Source organism: Rhinopithecus roxellana, chromosome 13 (assembly GCF_007565055.1).
Source record: "Rhinopithecus roxellana isolate Shanxi Qingling chromosome 13, ASM756505v1, whole genome shotgun sequence".
NCBI classification, from domain to species: Eukaryota; Metazoa; Chordata; class Mammalia; order Primates; family Cercopithecidae; genus Rhinopithecus; species Rhinopithecus roxellana.
Window position 1 is genome coordinate 101,282,939 of NC_044561.1, and position 19,733 is coordinate 101,302,671.

General features: G+C 48.4%; 1 protein-coding gene across 1 annotated transcript in view; it reads right to left on the minus strand.

Annotated features, from left to right (window-relative positions):
- Positions 1–230: 230 nt before the first annotated feature.
- Positions 231–19,733, minus strand: part of TGM3 (transglutaminase 3) — a 46,765-nt gene continuing 27,262 nt past the window's right edge. Inside the window, exons 8-13 of the mRNA XM_010379017.2 lie at positions 16,334–16,437; positions 14,215–14,460; positions 10,263–10,571; positions 6,983–7,140; positions 2,318–2,451; positions 231–1,874 (exon numbers count right to left, since the gene is read on the minus strand). Of these exons, the coding sequence (XP_010377319.1) occupies positions 1,727–1,874; positions 2,318–2,451; positions 6,983–7,140; positions 10,263–10,571; positions 14,215–14,460; positions 16,334–16,437 (1,099 nt within the window). The 3' untranslated portion in view covers positions 231–1,726. The remainder of the gene's footprint in view (positions 1,875–2,317; positions 2,452–6,982; positions 7,141–10,262; positions 10,572–14,214; positions 14,461–16,333; positions 16,438–19,733) is intronic.

The window sequence follows — 19,733 nt, forward strand, 5'->3', positions numbered from 1 at the left end:
TTCCCATATGGGGCAGGAGGTGGGGAGAGAAGTTACTGGATCTTAATAGGAAGGAGGCCAGGCCTGTCTATGGGCTCTGAAGGTCCAGAGGAGTTTGGAAGTCAAAATGTTTGAGGGTGTCCACCCAGATGTACCCAATCCATATTGCTTGGGATAATATGGGATGAGGATGGGTTCATGGCAGCTGGATGGTGAGTGATTCAACCCCAAATCCCTAATTTACTGACTGCTTTTTTTTTTTTTTTTAAAGAGATGGGGTCTCGCCGTGTCATTCAAGCTGAAGTACAATGACTCAACCATAGTTCACTGCAGCCTTGAACTCCTGGCTCAGGCGACAAGCAGTACAGAAAGCCTGCATTTAAACACTGGCGACACAGAGACCATCACTGGCGGCATTACATCAGCACCAGTGAAACAGACGACTGCCACTTTTCTTCTTCTCTCTCTGTTCCAACTCTGAGGGATCAAGCAACTTCCCAGGTCGAGGAAGGAAGGGAAGGAAGGTGAGAGATGGATAGTGCCTCCTCTGCAGGCGTGAGTAAGGCCTGCGCTGCCCCCAGGGGAGAAGCTTTGAGCTGGATGTGAGGTTGAGGTTTCTATTTAGATTCTGCTGGTCTCCTGAGTTCAGAAAATGAGGCAGAGTTGTCAAAATGGTGTTAGTCAGCACAAGTGACAGAAAAGCTAATGGGATCTACTTGAGGTTATTTTAAGGGACAAAGGCTGAGGAACCATCAGAGTGTGTATAAAGGCAGAGAAGGTTCAGGTTGAGTTAACAGCGCTGTGGCTGGCAGAAGGACGCGTTTGCTCCTGGCTGCAAGGGGAGTGTGGAGCCCCGTGTGAGCAGAGTCTGGGCCACCCCCAGCACCAGCTCTGCCAGAGGGTTCCTGCAAACACTGTGAAGTCCCCTCTCACTCTGATGCATGTAGAGAGACCTGAAAAGTTTGCCGAGCCACACAGAGAATGTTTGAAGCCTTCTGTGACCAGGAGCTACCTCCCAAGGCAGCCTCATCTATTTTTGGACATCATGTTAGAAAGTTTTCCTAAACTGGCTTGAAATGTTTCCCTGTTTTTGCACCTACAGCCTTGCAGATCAAGTCCACTCCCTTTGGACATTGAAACACAGAGAACGTGGCTTCCTCAAGTTTATTCTCTGCTCCAGAAGGTCATGGCCACAGCCTCCTCTCTCCTTCACCACCTTAGGTGCAACAGCAGTCAGGTAGAGTCGCTGCTGTGTGATCGCACTTATTTAACATTTATTTTGAGTTAGGGTGTGGGTGCTGGGGCAGCTGGCTAACCATCCCCTGCCCTCTGTGGTGGCCTGAGAGAGGAGCAGGAATGCCCCGTGCAGATTGGGGATCAGCAAACAGTCTAGACCAGCTTTTCTCCTGTATCCCGTTTGGAGAGTCCCTGGGTCAGGGGCCAGTCCATCCTGCAGCATTGAAGGGCTTGAGGGATGAGCAGGGCTGTGGGGCCCACAGAGCAGGCAGTCCTGGGGAGAAGTGGCCAGGGAATGTGCAAAAGTAATCAAGTCATGGGACAGGGTGGACCCAGCCCCAACCTAGGGGAGAGGGGAAGGGGATGTGCTGGAGCCTGGAGGTCCATGTCTGGCAGCCTTGGGAGACGAGAGGGTTTCCCAGGCTGGACAGCATGGGCAGGGAGTTCATTCCATGGTGAGCTCTCCCTGCTCCGTGTTATCCAAGTTTGTACAGGAGGCCACCAGCGCCCTTCATTCGACTACGTCGACAGACAGCATGGCCTTGATTGCATGGAACTTGTTGCAGGAGAAGTCGGCGAGCAGTTGCTTGGTGCCACTCCGGGTGGGCAGGATCTCAAAACGGACCCGGGACCGCTCCTTGGGACGTAGGGTCGGCACACTGATGGGGAGTGCATGGATCAGTGTTGATATGAGACACACAGACCTTGGGTTGGACGGGCCTTCTGCAACCTTCTGTCCTGTTCTGATGGAGGCTGGGCAAGGCCGCTGCTTCTTTAGCTCCCTCTAGCTGTCCTCTGGGTTACGGGGCCCCACCAGCCCCGGGACACTTCAGCACAGGAAGAGGGAGAGGGGTCCCATGATCTCCCAAATATTCTAAGCCCTGAAGACCAGCTCTTAGCTCTGGTGACCTGGACTTCTCAGGAGTTCAAGTTTGGTGAACCCCCAAACCAAATGCAAACACAGATTCTAGAGTTCCAAGGCCCCCAAAAGAGTAAAGAACCCAAGGTCAGAGGGAGTCTGTCTGTCCCACCCAGAGGATCTGGAGGGTCCCCCCCGCCCCCTCCCACCCTCCCACACCGACCACTCAGGCCCAGGACTCACTCAATCTTCAGGTTACCCAACAGCAGGCCGCTTCCCTCCACCATCAGCACACAGTCCCTCACTGGCTCATCCAGTGGATTGGAGAAGAGCATCTGCACGTTCACAGGCTTCTGCACACGAGCCTCATCCAGCACCTACAGAGGAGAGGGACTGCTGAGTCAGGACTCCAGCTGCTCAGCCCCTGCCTGCACCTTGGTGAGGGCTGGGCAGGGTGACTGAGTGAAGGGGGTGATGTCACTGAGGATGAAGGAAGGGGAGACCATTTAGCCCTCCTAGGTGCCAGGCATATTCTATCTGATGCCCCCTGCCCCCCAGTACACAGGGTGGTCCTAGGACATTATCCCATGCTGTGGATGAGAACCTCAGCTTTGAGGAGGAAGGGGCCCTCTGCAGCAGCCAATAGCACTGTGGCTTCCCTGTCCTGACTCCAGTTCAGCCCCTGCTTCCCAGGACAGCCCAACTCCACTGTGGGCTCTGTGAGGGTCAGGACATTTTTCATGCTGAATTTATTTTTTTCAGGGACAGGGTCTTGCTATGTTGCCTAGGCTGGCCTCAAACTCCTGGCCTCAAGATCTTCCTGCCTTGGCCTCCCAAAGCACTGGGATTACAGATGTGAGTCACTGTGCCCAGCCACAGGCTGGATTTATATTACTTTCCTTGGCTTTCCTGCTTATGGGTCCTGTTTCTTCCCTTAAAGCTTGAAACTCCCTCCCTGGGAGGCCCCACAGATGTTGAAAAGGGCAGCCCCAGGCCCTGCAGCTGCTCATACCCTGGCTCACACTGTGGCTCCTTAAACTCTTTTCCATTGGTTGGGTTCCCCCAACTCAACCCAGGCTACTGTCCTCTGCTGACGCTCCAGTCTACCAATGTCCTTCTAAACTTCTAGAGCCCAGAGGTTCCCTGTGCACTATTTATAGTCTGAGCAGAGTTGTAGTACCACACTGTCCTTGCTCAGGGATCAGAACAGGTGAAGGCTGGGTTTGGGGTCAGAAAAGCAATTTGGACTATTTATTCAGACCAAAAGATGAAAGCTGTTGTGTTTCTGCCAAGAAACAGCCATAATTCATTCTGAGCAGACAAGTCATCTCTTTGGGCCTCAACTTCCTCATCTGGTAAAGAAGGACAATCATTTCTCCCCTCCCAGAAGGGGCCAAATGAGATCAAGGATGGGGAAGAAAGCATTTTGGAAATATAAATTGAAATTGTATGGCTATGGGATTTCTTTATCTTTTGAGAATGACTGGAGGTTGCTGGGGTTTTTTTTGTTGTTGCTGGGTTTTGTTTTTCTTGTCACTAATCCTCAGAGCAACCATTTTACAGTGACAGAGCTGAGGTTCAGGCTGATTCAATAACCTGAAAAATTCACACACTAGGAAACAGCAGAGCCCAGCTGGATCTAAAGCCTTTGCTCTTTCTGATAGGTCTGCGATACCTCCCAGTAATTTGTGAATAATTGAAGCATTTTAGACACCATGGTCTATATTATTATCTCTTCCATGAAACTCATTTAAATGTATGACATAATTTGAAGAGTGCAGCATAATTTTATGCTATTGGGTTATAACAAAGCTATACAGATGTTGCCACATTTTTCATGTTGATATTTAATTTGAGATTTCCGTGCATTTTTTTCTTTTTTTAATGCTGCTTACCACTCTCTCCTATTGACCCAAATCTGTAAATGTACCCAGAGGAGAGGATAAAAGCCACCAAAAACCTCAGTTTGATAGTCACAGATGATGAGTCAATTGGGAAGACATCACCCTTTGGAAACAATGTTCAGATTGTTTTTGGCCTGGTTTCGTGGTCTAAGGCCCTCAATGCTAATTGCCAGCCAGTACCAGGTTAGATAATGGGGTTTCACCCAAATTATTATCTTTTCATACAAATCACCTTCTCCAGTTTAAAAATCCGTGCTCTGCTCTGAGTGAGCTATGCACTGATCATTCAATAGAGACAAGAATGTCTTGATTTTCTGAAGGCTTAGGTGGAGGAAAGAATGTGTCTCGAAGAAGGAAGATCAGGAGTCATTTAAAAAGATTAAACTTTTAAAAAGAGTTAGTGATGGCACATTTCTAGCCCATATATATTCTGATTTCCTTTCTAAAGATATTGTAGTATCTTTAAAGATAAGTAGACTTGCCATGGAGATCTGGAAGATGTATAGCAAAAGTGTTGAATAAAAGATGACGCTGGAAGAAGGTTTGAGGACATCGGATAAGGGAATATAATGGGGAATATACTGGGGAAAAACACTATTTTTTTTTTTTTGTCTGAGTCTCTCTCTGTCCCCCAGGCTGGAGTGCAATGGTGCAATCTCAGCTCATTGCAACCTCTGCCTCTCAGGTTCAAGCAATTCTCCTGCCTCAGCCTCCCAAGTAGCTGGGATTACCGGTGCCTGCCACCATGCCTGGCTAATTTTTTATATTTTTAGTAGAGACGGGGTTTTGCCATGTTGGCCAGGCTGGTCTCCAACTCCTGATCTCAGATGATCCACCCGCCTTGACCTCCCAAAGTGCTGGGATTACAGGAGTGAGCCACCGTGCCTGGCCAAAAACTAACTTCTTTTAAACACTGATCACTTTAGTACAGAATGTTTTCATAACTGAACTGGCAGCCACCCAGTATCATTTTCTGGACTCAGGAGCTGGAATGGGCACTCTGCTGTCCACCATGTCTAGAGAGATAGGGAGTGTTTCTTAGAAATGTCTTGTGAAGCAGGAGAGGCTGTCACACGCAGGGCACAAGCCTGGACTGGCAATGAAACCTCTCGCCTGTGCAGGGAAGAATGCAAGTCCAGAGCCAAGGGGCTCTGTTCCAGTCCTGCCCTGAGGAAGGGGCTATTTCTCTTTTACAAATAGTGGCTATCCACTAAGACATTTTGCCAAGGGAGACAGTGATGAACTCAGAACAGAGGTAACGCCTGCCCTTGTGGAGTTTGTGGTTGGGTAGGGGTTCACAACCAAATAATTGCACAAAGACAGATAATATTCCAGCTGGGACAAATGCCTTGAAGGTAAAGGACAGAAGGTTCTGAGGGTGTATAACTGAGACCAAGCCTAATTTCAGAGCTCAGGAAAGTCTTCCCTGAGGAAATGACACTCTGCAAAGGAAGTAATTGATTGTCCCAATGACAGTTGGAGCAACTGAGACTCAGATTAAGGGACTTGCTCAGTGTCACCACTGATCAATGGAGGGGTTTAAATACAATGCCAGATCCATTTGGTTACATGGCCCAAGGCCTGAACGACTGCCCCTCTCAGCCCCCAGACCGGCTGCCTAGTCACTGGCTCTCTAGCCCCTAATGTAGGGGACCAACTCCCCCAACCTGAAGCACAGTCCAAAGTAACCAGGACAGTAAAAGGGTGCAATTGCAGGCCAACTGTGTGGGAGAACCAGGCCCCGCATCAGAGCCAGCACCCTAGATCCCCCTGCCCTCTCTGAGGTCAGGAACCCCTTCAGCCAGCTTACAGTTTAAGGAGGGATGGGCCAGGGCAGCCATGATTATCTGGCTTCTCCTGGTTTCTGGGGCTTGGGAAACCTGTGGCACTGTGATTGTACAGAGAACGGCAATTTCTAGCTAGACGGGGGTGGGGCAGATGGTGGGCACAGCAGATGAGAGAGGGCAGGGCCTGGCACATGAGGCTCTTGGTTGGACCCCAAGGGAAACCCTCGTGTTCTCTGTCCGTTTGTCTGCCTGTCCTTGTCCAGCCTTTTACCCTTCAGACCTATACTGCCTGGCTCCAGCACTCTCCACCTGGGGCTAGGAGGATCAGGCACAGGGGCTCCAGGGTGAGGGACAGGCTTGGAGTCAGCACAGGTGCTCCTGCTGGTGCTGAGGAAGAGACAGAGTGGCACGAGGGGCCTCCCACAGACCTGCAAGCCCCACCTTCCTGGGCTCCTGGGAAGGAGCTTGAGGGTGAACGCTGCAAACCAAAGGAAGCCCTATGAGCAGAGAAAGAAAGAGGGGTCTTTGTTCTCAGCCACTTTGAAGATGCTGTTGCTGGCTGGTGATGTATCAGGACACCTTGGAGGGGCATGGGCTGGGAGTCCCGGGGCCTGAGGCCTAGCCTTGACTCTGGCAGTAGCCAGCTGTTCCCTTCTCTCTGGGCCTTGGTTTACTCGTGTGAAGTGAGAGTGGGGCATGTGACTAGACTCGTAAGAGTCCATGATTCTGTAACTCCAGGGTCTAGACGGTGGAGAGATGCTGTAGCTCAGGCCTGTTTCTGACAGGGGGCTGGGCTGTGGCCCTGACACATCAGCTGGCTGTGTGCGGGACCCACACCCGTGCCTCTCTGTGATTCCCAAGCCTGGCATGGCCCAGAACACAGCAGATGCTCAGTAGCTGAGTGAGAGGGGAATGAACTGAAAAGAGTCCCTCCAGACCCCTCCTCAGCTGATGCCCCCAGTGGTTCTGAACTAGAATCCGAGAAGCAGCCAGGCAAATGCACGTGTTTATCCCACCAGACAGGGAGCAGGAACACAGGCCTGAGTGGGAGCTCTTGGCTATTTGGCAGAGGCTGGACCCAAGCCGGGCCCAGTTCTCTGCTCCTCCCAGCAAGAAAAAACTCTCCTTTGCAGTCTGGGAGAACTGTGGCTCACAGGGACGGTGGGGCTCCTGGGAGCTGGGCTGGCTGGGGGCAGAACCCCTTCCCACCCCATTACCTCCAGGGTCAAGGTGGGGTTGTCCAGGATGATGTCCCGCTCCACCACCACCCCAGGTTCATCTGGGACCTTGCACACGGCTGTGATCCGGATCATGTTGTCGGACTTCAGGTACTTTTCATACTGAGCGTACGAGATCTTTACAGGATGCTCTGCCTCTGGAAGGAGAAGTCGGGGATCCGAATGAGGAGCAGTGGGGATGGCTTCTGAACCTTCGTCAGAACTGACGCCAAGCCAAGGCAGGGTGAGCTGGCAGGAGGATCTGCAGCCCCGGGCTTGACTGAGCCCTCCTTGGGCCAGGTCCTGTGGGAAGCCTCCCCCTGGTCAGAGTGGGCTCCAGAGCAGGGGCCAAGGAGGCCCCAGGACTCCGTCTGGCTGGGCAGATTCCCGGGAGGATGAGCTCATAGGGGCTAAAGATACTGCTGCTTCCTCCCCACCCAAATGTTGGAGGGCAAGTGTCCTTTTTTTATTTTTTAATTATTTGTAGAGATGGTGTCTCCCTATGTTGTCCAGGCTGGTCTCAAACTCCTGGGCTCAACTGATCCTCCCGCCTTGGCCTCCCAAAGTGTTGGTATTGCAGACATGTGCACTGCGCCCAGCCACAGATGTCCTTCTGAGGGGCAGTGGAAGAATACAAATGCCACCTGATTGCCAACAACAGTAGCAATCATGACAGTAACACAATAATAGGTAGGAAGGAAAGCCAGAGTATTGGCTAAACAAACACTTAGGATCCTCCCTGTCATCTAATAACCTGGGGTTCTACTGTCACAGCATCCCTTTCATTCCTCGTGCTGTCTCCTGCTTCTAAATCATCCACACACTAGACAGACAAAGCTTTAGAAAGCTGTTTGCTGTTTTGTTTTTTTCTAAATCACTATTCTTCCATGTCACATATCACTTCAAAATTTCTCCGTGGCTCCTCATTGCCTTAGATGAAGTTCAGACCCCTCAACCTGGCCCTGAATCACCTGTCCCTTAAAAGAACCTTCCACACTTCTTGTCCTGCAGACAAAACAGGCACCTTTTTGCCCGCATATTTTGACTCACATGGTTCCCCCAGATGGAAATGTCTCGCCTGGCTTCTCTCCATGCATCTGTCTCCTTCCCCATGCTTTAAGTCCTCTCTTCTGACCCTGTGGGCTGCGGGGCCCTCTTCCTACCCTGATGGGCTTAGGTGCTCCCTTCCCTCAGGCTTTCATGCTGGGTGGCCTGGGGGTGCCCCAGCACCCACAGTGTTACACACTCTTGTAGGTAAGACTGTAAGGAGGAAGTTGCCTCTGCTTTTAGCACTGGAGGAATTTGCCATCCCTGCCCCAAATGTGGAGAGGACAGGCCCTTGCATCAGCTGGTCCAACCCTTACCATCAGTGACCATCGAGGTTCAGAAAAGGAGGGAGACTTAACCAGCGTCATTCAGCAACTACTTGGCAGATGACCAGACTCTAAGACCACTATACCTGCCTTCTCTCTTTTTTCCATTCCATTCTGCAAAAGGATTTTTTTAAACCATTTCCATCCTGTGAATTTTTTTTTTTTTTTTTTGACTTCCAAAATTAGCTCTTTTGGCCAGGCATTGTGGCTCATGTCTGTAATCCCAGCACTTTGGAAAGCCAAGGTGGGAAAATTGCTTGAGGCCAGGAGTTTGAGACCAGCCTGGGCAACATAGTGAGATCCTATCTCTACAAAAAGCTTTAAAAGTTAGCTGGGCATAATGGCATGCCTATAGTCCTAGCTACTTGGGACTACAGCTACTTGGGAGGTTGAGGCAGAAGGATTGCTTGAACACAGAGTTTGAGGCTGCAGTGAGCTATGATCACTTCAGCCTGGGAGACAGAGCAAGACCCTGTATAAAAACAAAACAAACAAACAAAAACAAACCAACAAAAACAAACAAATAAAAAAAGCCCTTTCTTTGAGTGTCTAAGGTCAATAACAGCCAGGCAGTTCCTTTTGATATTGAAAAGATTTCTGCTAAAATTCTGCCAGAAGATTGATTGCTAGGGGATGCTGCCTTCTGACAGGTGTGACACCTCTCAGTTTCTCTGGAGACAGAATTCTTTCAAGATGGGCAGTATAATTAATCAGTTTCTATTAGCTCCTTATGTGAAGCAAATAACTACCCCACCCTGCTAATCTGGTTTGTAAGTCCAAACTTTTCATAACAGCTTGAAGGATTTTACCAATGTGGGCACACCTGCATTCTAATCCTTCCACGGCACAACCTTTATCTGCTCCACCTTGTTCCCTTCCCATCCCTGCTACCCAAGGGCAAGGAGTCACTTCCTCCCAAATGATCAGACTTCTTTTTTTTTTTTTTTTTTTTTTTTTTTTTTTGAGACAGAGTCTCGCTCTGTCGCCCAGGCTGGAGTGCAGTGGCGTGATCTTGGCTCACTGCAAGCTCCGCCTCCCGGGTTCACGCCATTCTCCTGCCTCAGCCTCCTGAGTAGCTGGGACTACAGGCGCCCGCCCCTGCGCCCGGCTAATTTTTTGTATTTTTAGTAGAGACAGGATTTCACCATGGTCTCGATCTCCTGACCTTGTGATCTGCCTGCCTCGGCCTCCCAAAGTGGCTGGGATTACAGGCGTGAGCCACCGCGCCCGGCCAATGATCAGACTTCTAAGAAAACCTGTCACTGTTGTCAGGATTCCAGAAGGTCCACTCACCCCGTGGCAGCCGTGGGAGAGCCCTGGGCCAAGGTTTAGGGCCCTGTGGTCATTGCCACCCTCCCGAAGTCAAACTAGGAAAGTGATTTGTTGTGGGGGTGGGGGTGGGGGTGAGGTGGGTAACAGCAAAACAACATAGAAAACAGAGAGTGGCTCTGGACTCAGTATCAGGAAACACAGGACCAAGACCCGGCACTACCGCTACTATCTATGAGACTTTATCTCTGAAGCAAGTCACAGATCTCTCCCAGCCTCACTTTCTGCCTCTATAAGATGGATACTGAAAATCTGCCCTTTTTTAGAAGGCCAAACTGTGTGAGGTGGTGTATAATTGTAAGGGATATTGTCCATAGCTATGAACTGCCAAAGCCTCCCTCCTTCCTCCCTTGGGGCGTAAGAGGATTTTGGTTGGCATCACCCTGACATTTGGTTGGTATCACTCTGTTCATAGAGACAGCAACTTCCAAAGCATCAAGACATGGCTTAACCACAGGGGCTGCTCACTACTCCATTCTTAGCTAACTAACTTGGAGCCCAGCAGACACCCTGCAGCCCCAGAAGGCCATTGGCTACCTCGGATTCAGTGGATCCCCTCCAACTGCAGGATGCATTACCTTCCTCAGGGTCCAGGGACATTGTGGCAGAGTCCTTCCACACCTCATGTACAAGTGTGCCGTTGTAGACAATGGTCCAGGCTGTCATGTTCACTGTCACTGTCTTCGTATCGCTGCTCAGGTTTTTGAGCAGTAGGACCAGGTTGACTTCTTTGCCCACTGCCAGCATGCCAGTGACCTTGAACTTCCCGCTGATGCTGGACTCCCGTTCCTCTGCTTCCAAACCCATTGAAGACGTTGCGCCAAATGACGCACTGGGTTTAAGTTTCCCCAAAGCCTTTTGGAACACTTGTCTTTCCTGGTCAGAGCCTGTGTGGTGGGAAAAGACAGAAACACGCTAGGGATATGGTGGCAACCTGGGCAAAGGACAGTATCCTGCCTGGACAGGTGGCCTAGGACTGGTGCTGCTGGCTCCATTGCTGTCCTAGCAGGCATTCGACTTTTGCAGGTCTCCAGCTCACCTGTCTTAACCGGAGACTCACAGACCAGTTGGTCTCTGGTGCTTTTCCAATCAGCTCTAAATTTCCCAAAATCTGTAGAAAAGCTGTATCAGCACCTGCACACAATTACTATGTGGCTTGATCATTTGCTTGTGTGAATTGGGTTAGATTTCATTTTTTTCTGATAAAATGTCTTTTGTGAGACTTAAAAAACAGATAATTTCAAAATAAATCATAAAAACTGAGCTGAAAAAGATTAGAATACATTCATAAGCCAAAAAACGAGGTGATTATTTAAACTGACCTCATTAAAAAAATTTTTTTTGGTAAACCATGTTCTTCTGCCTTGTTTCTAAAGGTGCTTTGAGAGTCAAGGAGTGACATTTTGATCTGTGCTGGTTGACAAGGACTTTCCATGGTTGGTATGGTTCCGAGTTATGACTAGTTGAAATTGTCAAGAGATTTCGGTTTTCAAAACTGCAAAGGCTGGATAAAAATATGGGTTTTCTGACTCTGACTCAGGCTATGGGTGCTGCTGAGTGTGATGGCATAAGGAGCCCACAGAGAATGACAGGGATGTACCTGAAAATGGCTCTCAGGGCACACAGAGCTGAGTAACTGACTGCAAGCCTCTGAGCCAGGGCTGACTGAGCAGTTCACAAAAAGCTTGACCTGAAGATAGATCTAGGAGAAGGTGTTGACCTTCCAGGAACACAGACAGAGGTACACAAGAAAGAGTGACCATGTTGACATCTGCAGACCATACTTACGGTCTCCCACCTTCCCCAACAACCTGTGAAATACTTAAGGCACCGGATGACTTCCTTGTCTTTTTTTTCTCTTTTCTTTTCTTTCTTCTTCTTCTTTTTTTTTTTTTTTTTTTTTTTGTGGCAAGGTCTCACTCTGTCACCCAAGCTGTAGTGCAGTGGCATGATCTCAACTCACTGCAACCTCCACCTCCTGGGCTCAAGAGATTCTCCTGCCTCAGCCTCCCAAGTAGCTGGGATTACAGGCACTCGCCACCAAGCCCAGCTAATTTTTGCATTTTTGGTAGAGACAGGGTTTCACCATGTTGGCCAGGCTGGTCTCAAACTCCTGATCTCAGGTGATTCGCTCACCTTGGCCTCTCAAAGTGCTGGGATTACAGGCATGAGCCACTCCCCCAGCCAGATGACTTATTGTAAGCATTTTATGATACAGCAAGCCCCTTCCCATAAATTACATGTGATTTGCAGAGACTTCAGAGGCCAACTCATCCATGCCCATCAAGTTAAGTCCCTAAGAAGAGACACAACTTGTCCAGACCACTCTGAGATGGACTGGGCCAGTCATCTGCAGAGGCAGAGAGGGGGCCAGTTCCCTGGTGTCTGGACCCCTGGTCTAAGTTTCCTCCCACACACCCTGCTAAAAAGGAGGCAGGGGGCCAGATTACCTAAGCTGATAGTTCCTGGTGGGCTGGGTTCCTTTTGATGCCTTCCCATCCTCTAGTCCAGTTGTAAGTCCAACCCAGAGCTGAAGGCAGTGCACAGATCTGAGCCTTCTGTGCCTGGGACCTTGTAGCAGGTGTGTTTGCACAATGAGGCTCGGAGCCTGGATGCCTATATAGGTCACCTGCTGGGCTTACTCAAGGCTAAGCTTCCTCCTGTTGTTTTCTCCCTTTGCTGTTGCTGTTGCATCAATACGTAGCAACCTATTTTATGGGCTTTTCCTCCCTGGGGCCCTCAGAGAGAAGCTAGAATCATTGGGTAAGAAGATCTGGGCAACATCAGGCAGGGTGATCTGTCCAGTCATATAAGGGCTGAGGCATTGCTAGGTGTCCTGCAGGGACCCCCTCCCCTGCCCCCACAATGGACCTGCCCGTTCTCCATTGTTTAGGAGGTTTGGCTGAGACAGCCAGAGATCAAAGTGTGGGGGTAAGGTAAGGAACCCCACAGGATCATACAGTCATGTAAGCAGCACCTGCAAAATAGTCACCTTGGGAAGTCATTGTTCCAGTGAGGCTATAGAGGTTCAAATTGATAAATAGCACCACTGCTATTTATCAAGTCTTGACTATATGCCAGGCACTGCACTTGGCACTTTGTATACCTTAGCTCATTTAAATCCTGCTAAAGACAGGCATTACTCTTCTCATTCTTCAGGTGAGGAAGCCAGGGCTCAGAGATCAGAGGAAACTTGCTCGAGGCCACACAATTATGGCTGGTAGGGCTGGAGTTCACCTTCCACCCCCGAGTTTTTACTCCCTGGCCCCCTACGCTTGTTTCTACATCATAACATTGTTGAAAATACTTGTCCTACATCTCCACACCCCCAGCCCATCTGCAGCGTCCTCTGTTGCATCCCCAAGGCCCAGCATGAAGCAAGCACTCAGTAGGGGCTCAGAATATGTTTATTGACTGAGCGAAGGTCTATCTGAGCTCAATCTTGGGAATGACCTGCAGAGGAAGACTGGGGCCAAATTGAGGCCACCAATCTCATAACCCTAAAATTGTGCATCCAAATGTTCACAAATACCAGCACCTGCTTGGACTTGAAGTCAGACCCCATCGCCTGCGCTCATCTTTCCTTTTTTGTAAACTCGGCCAACACCAATAGCCAACAGTCACTTAGAGATTCAGGGCTTACTTTAGAGGGTACTGTGTGCACATTTATGAGAATGCTTTTCTTGACCCCTCAGAACAAACTGTGAGGATCAATGGAATGAACCATTTCAAAGCATTTTAGAAAGAGTGAAATGTTGACCCCATTAAGGAGTGACTGTGGCCTGCAAAAGCAAGCACTAAATTACTTTTGGCTGTTTCTAAAAATGAACTTCAGTCTTCAAATGCAGAACTTTTATCATCATTGAGAATCCTCCAAGAGATGCGCTGCTGGTTTCAAAAGCAACTCTGGGAAGCAAATATAATCGAGTCGAGGCAGCCTCACAGCAACTGGCCTTCCAAGGTGACTTTAGGGGGACCAGCAATGTATGCATGCCTGAGATTTCAGGAGCCCGGGCATTCATACCATGTAGTCACACCTCATCTGGCCTCTTCGGAGACCTCCAAATGTGCACAATGTCTCTAGGTGTCTTTGTCCGTTTCTTTGTTCAGATGGTTTTCTCCCTGAGTTTCTCAGAGGCTAGGGGAGCAGACTGATGGAGAAATCTCTCCCAAAGCCCTTGGGGGCCTTTCACGGGGGCCTTGTCTCTCCTTATGATGCTCAGTCATGGTGCTGTCACCCTAGCTGTGCAGTTGAGACAGGGACACAGCTGGGGATGGGCTGGGCTGGGTTGACAGTCACCCGTGCCCTGCAGCAAACTTCCACTGGCACAGCAGCTGCCCATGATGGTTTTGTTCCCTCTGGAAACAGTGCTGGGAGGTGGGGGTTAGGTGCTAGGGAACAATCCTATCATTCAGGCAGAACTGGCTGCCAGTGCGGGGGAGGGTGAGGCCTTTTCTCTTCTCCACCCTCAGAGCCATCCTCCCACAATAGAACCCCTCGCAGCACTGCCCCACCAGCGTCCCTCCTACCTTCTGGATACTTGTACTTGTCCGTGACGTCCATGCGAGCGTTACTTCCCACTGCCTTGGTGCTGATGTACCTGCCAATGGTGCGAGTGTCCACGGAATTCTTTGTCTGTTTGCCGGTGGTGTTATCATACAGCCAGGTGATGCGGTCGGCATTCACCTCCGCGAAGATAAAGGGCATGTCGAAGCTCAGGTTCACATCACCCTCTCGAATGCCAATGACCGAAGCGGGGCCACACTGGAACACCCCTGGAGGCCAAGATGCAGAGGCTGGATATATGCCAAGGCCACAGCCTGCCCAGTGCCCGATTCCCCAGGGCCTTCCAGGACTGCTGCAAAGCCCTGCCTCTGCCCCGCCCAAATTCCTTTATCCCTGAGTGTGTGTCCCACTCATTTGGCATTCCGCAGAGACCCTCCTGGGCTATTATTCTCTTGCTGGTCAGACTCAACCTCTACATAAGACGACACAATTCTGCATTCCGGGTGCCTAATCCATGCTGACCCACTATCCTTGGTCTGTTTCCTAAAGAGGAAAGTCTTGCTGTCTCGTGCTCAGGGTGGCTGCCTCTTTTCTACCTCTGCAAATCGTTCTGACCTAGAAGCTCATCACTTTCCTATTAGAAGACTTCCCTGAACAGGCGACCTGCAGGGACCTCTTGTTCCTCTGAGTTCCCAAGCCTGACCATTTCTTCCCTCTTCTTAGCACTCAGCATAGGAAGCTTAGATAGATAGATAGATAGGTAGGTAGATAGATAGATAGGTAGATAGATGTCAGTGACTTTCATCTTTTTTCACCACAACCCCTAGAAAGAAATACATTTGACATCTTGGCACGCATGTGATACAGAAACAAAAGTTTCACAGGACAATGGTCTTTAGTCTAACTATATCTAGTGAGCCTTGATAGTTTATGTTCTTTTCGCCACTTTTCATTCCATTCGATTTCATTTTTCTTTCCTAAAATGATGGCCACAACCCACTAACTAGATTTTATAACCACTAATGGGTCACAATGAAACTTTCAGAAAATAGTGGCCTAGCAAACGTCTCAGTTACCTCCAAGCCCCCAAATCTAGTAGCATGCACTGATTCTGGTAGAGGAGCTAGGGGTTGGGGGGTGGGGTAAGACTTAATTTTCATTGTTAGTCCTTTTAGAATAGTTTGAATTTTTTTTCAACTGCATGCACGTATTACTTCATAAATCACTTAAAAAAAAATTTTTTTTTGAGACGGAGTCTTGCTCTGTCTCCCAGGCCAGAGTGCCATGGTGTGATCTCGGCTCACGGCAACCTCTGTTTCCTGAGTTCCAGCGATTCCCCCTCCTCAGCCTCCCAAGTAGCTGGGATTACAGGCATGTGCCATCATGCCTGGCTAATTTTATACTTTTAGTAGAGACGGGGTTTCATCATGTTGGTCAGGCTGGTCCCGAACTCCTGATCTCAAGTGATCTACCCTCCTCAGCCTCCCAAAATGCTGAGATTACAGGTGTGAGCCACCATGCCCAGTCCCATATATCACTTTTTAATGTTTCAAAAAACAATTGAAAATGAGGGTAACAGACAAGACATGCTCTACAGGTCAGAGAAGGGAAGAAGAAAGGCTCCTGGAGAACCTGGGACCCAACCCCTGATGGGGCAGGAGACAGAGGGAGGCCAGAGGAGGAAGCAGAGGCCCGGGATGGGGATGGCAGAGGCGGCCTGCCTAAGGGGAAGCTTCGTGTGCCAGAGGGAGCTGCTGTGGGTGGTGACCAGTGGAGAACGTGGAGTAAACCCCAAGGGCAACAGGGAACCACAAATTTTCTGTGCTGGGAAGAAGAGGCTGCTGCAGTTGGTGCAGGAAAATCATTACTGGCAGAGGAAGACTGCTCTCCCTGCTCACCTGGCCTGTGCCAAGGCTCTGTGCAGCAACAGTGGCCATTGTGGGTGCAGGGCAGGCACTCATTTAAACAGCAGCCCAAGTCACACAAAATTAGCAGGGGAGATCTATTTTTAAACTATTTTTTGTTTTAATCCCATCATGCACTCCAGAGGGAGAGGGCTTTGGAGTTACTTCCCTATGCTGCTGTCCACGGCTATAAATAACTGTGAGGCTCACGACTTAGAACCACGCCCAGAGGAGTTACCTTGGCTTCTTTCCTGCGGGGTAGCATCCAACACCTGCCATCCACCGTACGAGGGACCCAGGTCAGACCTCACAAACCAGCCTTCATTCCAGACATGGAAATTCCTGCAGATAGAACCAGAGACTGCAGCGCTTGCCCAAGACCACACAGCAGATGAGTGGCAAGACAGCACATCTTCGCCCCGACAGTGCAGCACAACAACATGCATTGAGTGAGTTTGTCCTGTGACAGCTGTTATGCTAAGCCCTGGTGAGCATCGTCTCGTAGAAATCCTCACAGCACTGTGAAATGGGTACCATTTTTATGCCCGTTGTATAAAAAGGGAAACTTGGGCTCAGAGAAGTTAAGCAGCTAACAATGGTAGGGTCAAAATGTGGACCCATGTATGCCTAACTCAAAAGTCAAAGCCTTGACCAGCATGCACCTTTCTAAGGAGCAGAATGAATCCAGATTGGAGCCAGCCACTCAGGGACAAACCCACACAGCTTTCTCCCTGTGCCTGGCGGGTTATGCTTCTGTGCTCGGTGTGGGCCGAAAATGAATGGGGTTGCTGCAGGAGTGACTGGCCTACCTAAGAGCCACACCGTCTCTTGGCTGGGATCTGAACTGAAGAATGACATCTGCCAGTCCTCAAATGTTCTTCATCTTGTGTCTCAATTTGTAAGCCTCAGTCACCACTCACCCCTCGCCAGGCACAACCAGGTAGCCAAGGTCTTACTCATTCTGTCCCCCAATTCTGCCCTCTTCTCTCCTCTCCACTCCCGTGGAAACTACACTCGCACTGGTCTTAGCACTTTTCAGTTCAACATGAAGAAAACATAAGTTCGACATAAATCCAAGTTCTAGTCAACCTGGAAAAAAAATTTCTTTCTTTCTTTTTATTTTTGTTGAGACGGAGTCTCGCTCTGTCGCCCAGGCTGGAGTGCGGTGGCACAGTCTCGGCTCACTGCAAGCTCCACCTCCTGGGTTCACACCATTCTCCTGCCTCAGCCTCCTGAGTAGCTGGGACTACAGGCGCCCGCCACCGCGCCTGGCTAATTTTTTGTAATTTTAGTGGAGACAGGATTTCACCTTGTTAGCCAGGATGGTCTCCAGCTCCTGACCTCATGATCTGCCTGCCTTGGCCTTCCAAAGTGCTGGGATTACAGGAGTGAACCACCACACCCGACCAAAAAAAAAAAATTTCTATACTCATAAGATGGAAAAGATAGTTCTAAGCAGACCACCCATTTCAGAGGCCATAAAGGAAGAGACTCATATATTTGAGTATGTAAAAATATTGAAATTACATGTAAACAAACAAAAAACCTGTAGTTCTGTTTTTGGTATGGAGGATAAGCTCAAAACAGATGAATCTTTTTGCATATAATGAGAAACTGTGGGGGGAAAAACGAAAAACTAGAAAAGACACCTGAGCATGATCAAAGCACAATGATTTTGGAGAGGAATCAGAACGTGGAGAAGCTGCACTTTGTATGAGTTTGCTCTAAGGAAAGGCCACAGTTGGGGTAAAGTACATGGAGCAAGAACTCGACAGGCAGCCCACAGCTTTCTGACCTGAGGAACCAGGAACAGAGCCTGGACCAACCTGGGTTGCTGGAGAGTGGGGGCGGGGGGGGGGTATTCTGGAAAGAGTCAAGGAAGCTGCCCAAACCTCTGGGTGACCCTCAGTCATGCACGGATGAGGCAGACCACGAGCGTTCAGCTGGAGATAAAAAGTACTGAACTGAGAGCAGAGCCACTGTCTACCGCAGGGGAAACAATTTGCACGTTGAGTCACCCAAGATAAGCAGCTAAAACAAGATAACAGAATTCAGACACATGCAACATCTGGCGTATGAGCCAAAATTACTCAACAAGCAAAGAACCAGGAAAATGTGGTTTGTCCTCAAGGGCAAAAACAATCCACAGAGACCAACCATAAAATAATCCAGATGTTGGAATTGTTGGATGAAGACTAAAGCAGCTATGAGAGCTAGGCTCAATGAAATAAAGGAAAATATGCTCATAATGAATGAAAAGAGATAAACTTTGGGCAGAGAAACAGAAAATATGAAAAAAGAACCAAATGGAAAATTTTTAACTGGAAAAAAGACCAATATCTGAAATTAAATGATAAATAAACTTATTAGCAGGATAGAGATGACAGAGGAAAGAGTCAATACATTTGAAGATAGATGACTAGAAATTATCCAGTTTGAAGGCAGTGAGACAAATGATTGAAAAAAATCAATAAAGCAGAGAAAATATATCCAACATACATGCAAGGGATTTACTGTATCAATGTTGTAATGTACTTACAAATTGATAAGAGAAAGCATACTTCCCTTGAACTAAGTGATGAAAAAATAAGAAATAGAAAAAGAAAAACATGCCCATAAATAGCAATGAGCAGGCAATTTTTATAAGAAATATGAATAACCACCGAACGTATGAGAATAGTTTTAACCTCAGTACTATCAAAAGAAAATTAAAATGACAAAGAGATAATACGACAGAGATACATAGATGACAGCTATTAGACTGACAGAGATTAAAGCATAGGGTGAACTCATTGTGGTGCTCATTCCGGGTGGGAAAACAAGCACTGTCATACCCCACTGGTGGGAGTTTAAATTACTATGACCTCTGTGGAAAGCAATTTGGCAACGAGTATAAAAACCTTTAAAAATCTACATACTCACTGAGCCAGCAGGTCCACATCTAGGAATTTCTCCCATGGAAAAACTCACGTAAGTGCACATAGATGTATATCTAAAGGTGTCCACCAAGGCATTGTTTGTAATAGCAAAAGGGTTGGAGCAAAAGTTCATCAACAAGGGAATTGGCAGACAAATGGTGGCAGAGCCATGGAATGGGATATCAAATGGCTGTCAAAAAGAACAAGCAAAATCAATCTAGTACTTACATGGAGAGATGTCTAAGAGATATCATGAAATAAGAAAATCAGTGTGACCAAACATCATATGTTTTCACTCATAAGTTGAGCTAAGCTACGAGGACGCAAAGGCATGAGAATGACGCAATGGACTTTGGGGACTCAGAGAGAAAAGATGCGAAGGGGATGAGAGATAAAAGACTACAAATTGGGTTCAGTGTATACTGCTCGGGAGATGGGTGCACCAAAATCTCACAAATCGCCACTAAAGAACTTATGTAACCAAATACCACCTGTTCCCCAAAAACCTACGGAAATAAAAAAGGAAAAAGAAAAAACACCTATGTGTATATATGTAGATGTATGATAAATCCATTTGTTAAAAAATTATACATAAAACATTGGAGAAAATTAGTCTCCAATAATTCTATTTTCTTAGATATCCACCATGAACAGTTTGGTGTATGTATCATATATATAGTGCATACAAACTAAGTTTTATGTTACTTATTTCTGTAATGT